Genomic DNA, 2,880 nt, shown 5'->3' on the forward strand with positions numbered 1-2,880 from the left:
ATTTCGTACGCCTATTGGTCGAATTTTCGTTACACTTTCCGTGTCGCATAATCAAACTTACTACCGTGCCAGAAGAAGAACCGTCTCGCCAACGCCGTACGCCTATTGGTCAAATTTTCGTTACACTTTTCGTGTCGCACAATCGAACTTACTATACCGTACCAAAGAAGTTTTATTTCGTACGCCTATTGGTCGAATTTTCGTTACACTTCCCGTGTCGCACAATCGAACTTACTACCGTACCAAAGAAGTTTAATTTCGTACGCCTATTGGTCAAATTTTCGTTACACTTTCCGTGTCGCACAATCGAACTTACTACCGTACCAAAGAAGTTTCATTTCGTACGCCTATTGGTCGAATTTTCGTTACACTTTCCGTGTCGCATAATCGAACTTACTACCGTGCCAGAAGAAGAACCATCTCGCCAACGCCGTACGCCTATTAGTCAAATTTTCGTTACACTATTTGTGTCGCACAATCGAACTTACTACCGTACCAAAGAAGTTTCACTTCCGTTACACTTTTTCGTGTCGCGAATCGAATTCACTACCGTGCCTAAAGAAGTTTCACTTCAAAAATTCTGCGATATCTGTCATTAAAGAGCAGCATAATAATCGAAATGATACATACTCTTGTCCAGAGTCGATAATTTCCATTGGTGCATGCTCTTCCATTGTACTTGCATTTACAGCACAGGGATCAGTGATGATATCCAATATTGTGTATGGAGTAGGTTCCGGGATAGCGTCTTTTTCAATACTGTTCTTTGTACAACCAACAAGTTCTGCATAAGTTGGTATTCCGGAACTGTAAACGTTACAAAAAATGCACTGTTATGGTATGTGAAATATATATATGTCAATAGAATTTTACATCAAAATCAACTTTCAAACTCAAGTTTCCAACTCAATGTCAATCTTGGATTCAAAAGTACGTCGCATTCAAGCTTCGAACTTTACATCAAAGTATATTTTGTAATTCTACAGGAAACTTGAGCTTTGAATTATACATTAAAATCTAATTATAAGAATGTTACATTAAAATCTAGATTTAACTTCTATATAAAAATCTAATGTCTAATTCAAGTTTCCATCTCTAATTGAAATTCGAATCTAAAACAAAGTCGAACTCAGGTTTCGAGCTCTATTTTTCGATGCTACATCGAACTGTATTTTTCAATTTCATATTAAAATATATTTTGTATTGTAAATCGAAATCAATTTTTCATTCTTACCGAACTGATTTCTGTGAAGGTTCTACACCATTACTGTCATAAGATTTCTCAAATGGATACAATCGCTTGTGTCTATCATTTGGTAAATTGAGAAATTCTGTTGGTATCGATCCTTTTTTGAGGCGACGTTTTACATGTGGTTTAATACCTTTGGAACGCGGTTTGGTCATTCGTTCCTCGAAGCAGTTTGACTGAAAATGTACCTCGCATATTCTTTCTGAAAGTAATTTTAATAAAAATTATTGTATTAAGAAATTTAAGTTATGAGCGTTAGGTTATGAGGTTATATAACATAATTTAATACTAATAATTATATAATTTAATAATAATAATACCGATATAATAAAATATTTTAATTACCCCCGAGAAAAAATGATTAGATATAATCACATATGATTATATAAAATCGACATTAGATATAATTAGATATAAAAAATGGCCCAATATAATTGTATATAATTATATATAACCACATATAATTATATAACCATATATGGTTATATATAATTGTATGTGGTTATATCTAATTATATTTAATGTTGATTTTATATATAATCATATGTGATTATATCTAACATAATAAATATTTTATATATATTAAAAAAGAATTCTGTTAACTTCGATTAAGGAATAAAGCATTGATAAATTAAATGTATATTTTTTTCAAAAGCCAGAAATAAAAGTGAAATGATTTACATATAACTTGGCGCTGGTTGGCGTGAGATACTGCCGTGTCTTTTGATACCATTCTTATACCATTGTTTGTCAAATTTTAAATACGAGAAATAAATCCTATCGGATGCCATCTATCGGATAATCCCAATTTAAGTTTATATATGGCTATATATAATCATATATAATCTACATGGATAAATGCTTAATTCTTATATATATATATTTTTTTTATATATAAATTATATGAACTTATATATAATCATGTCAAAATGTATGTGAAACTTTATATGTATATATATATATATATATATATATATATATATATATATATATATATATTTAATAGGATTCGTTTCTCGTATTTAAAATTTTTGACGGACAGTGGTATAAAAACGGTATCAAGAGACACGGCACTATCTCATGTCAAGCAGTGCCAAGTTGTAATATATGCATGGAATAAATCATTTCACTTTTGATTCTATAGCTTTTGAAAAAATATACATCTTAACTTATCAATGCTTTATTATCGAAGTTAACAGTTCTTTTCCAATATATATTGACTATATATGGTCATATATGGTCATATATGATTATATATGATTATATATAATTATATATGATCATATAGAGACAAAATTCATATATAATTGCATTATATGTATATAATTATATATGTATATTTATATATCTCTATATATAAAGGAAGATGTCCTGACTGACTGACTCACTCACTCACTCACTCACTCACTCACTGACTCATCAACGCCCAGCCCAAACCCCTGAACCGAATTTTTACCAAAAGTATATGAAATAAGGGTAGAATTTTCCGGGGAGTGCCACTATGTGTATAGTTTTTTTGTTACCGATTTTCTGGAAACCGATTTTTTTAATTTTTCCTATTTTTCGAAAAATAATTGATCAAATCTCAACAAATTATAGATCAAACAAAGATAGAATTTTCCAAGGAGTAC

At 30.1% G+C, this 2,880-nt stretch overlaps 1 protein-coding gene across 1 annotated transcript; it reads right to left on the reverse strand.

The window, feature by feature from the left end:
* Positions 1–630: 630 nt before the first annotated feature.
* LOC112459385 lies at positions 631–2,040 on the reverse strand (the record flags this gene model as incomplete). Its single annotated transcript, XM_025023451.1, has 3 exons — positions 1,931–2,040; positions 1,235–1,451; positions 631–807 (listed from the first exon to the last, which is right to left on the reverse strand). Coding segments are annotated over exons 2-3 (347 nt in total), but the record flags the coding sequence as incomplete, so codon positions are not given.
* Between the last annotated feature and the right edge of the window lie 840 nt (positions 2,041–2,880).

Source organism: Temnothorax curvispinosus, unplaced genomic scaffold (genome assembly GCF_003070985.1).
Source record: "Temnothorax curvispinosus isolate PA1 unplaced genomic scaffold, ASM307098v1 QBEX01009790.1, whole genome shotgun sequence".
NCBI classification, from domain to species: domain Eukaryota; kingdom Metazoa; phylum Arthropoda; class Insecta; order Hymenoptera; family Formicidae; genus Temnothorax; species Temnothorax curvispinosus.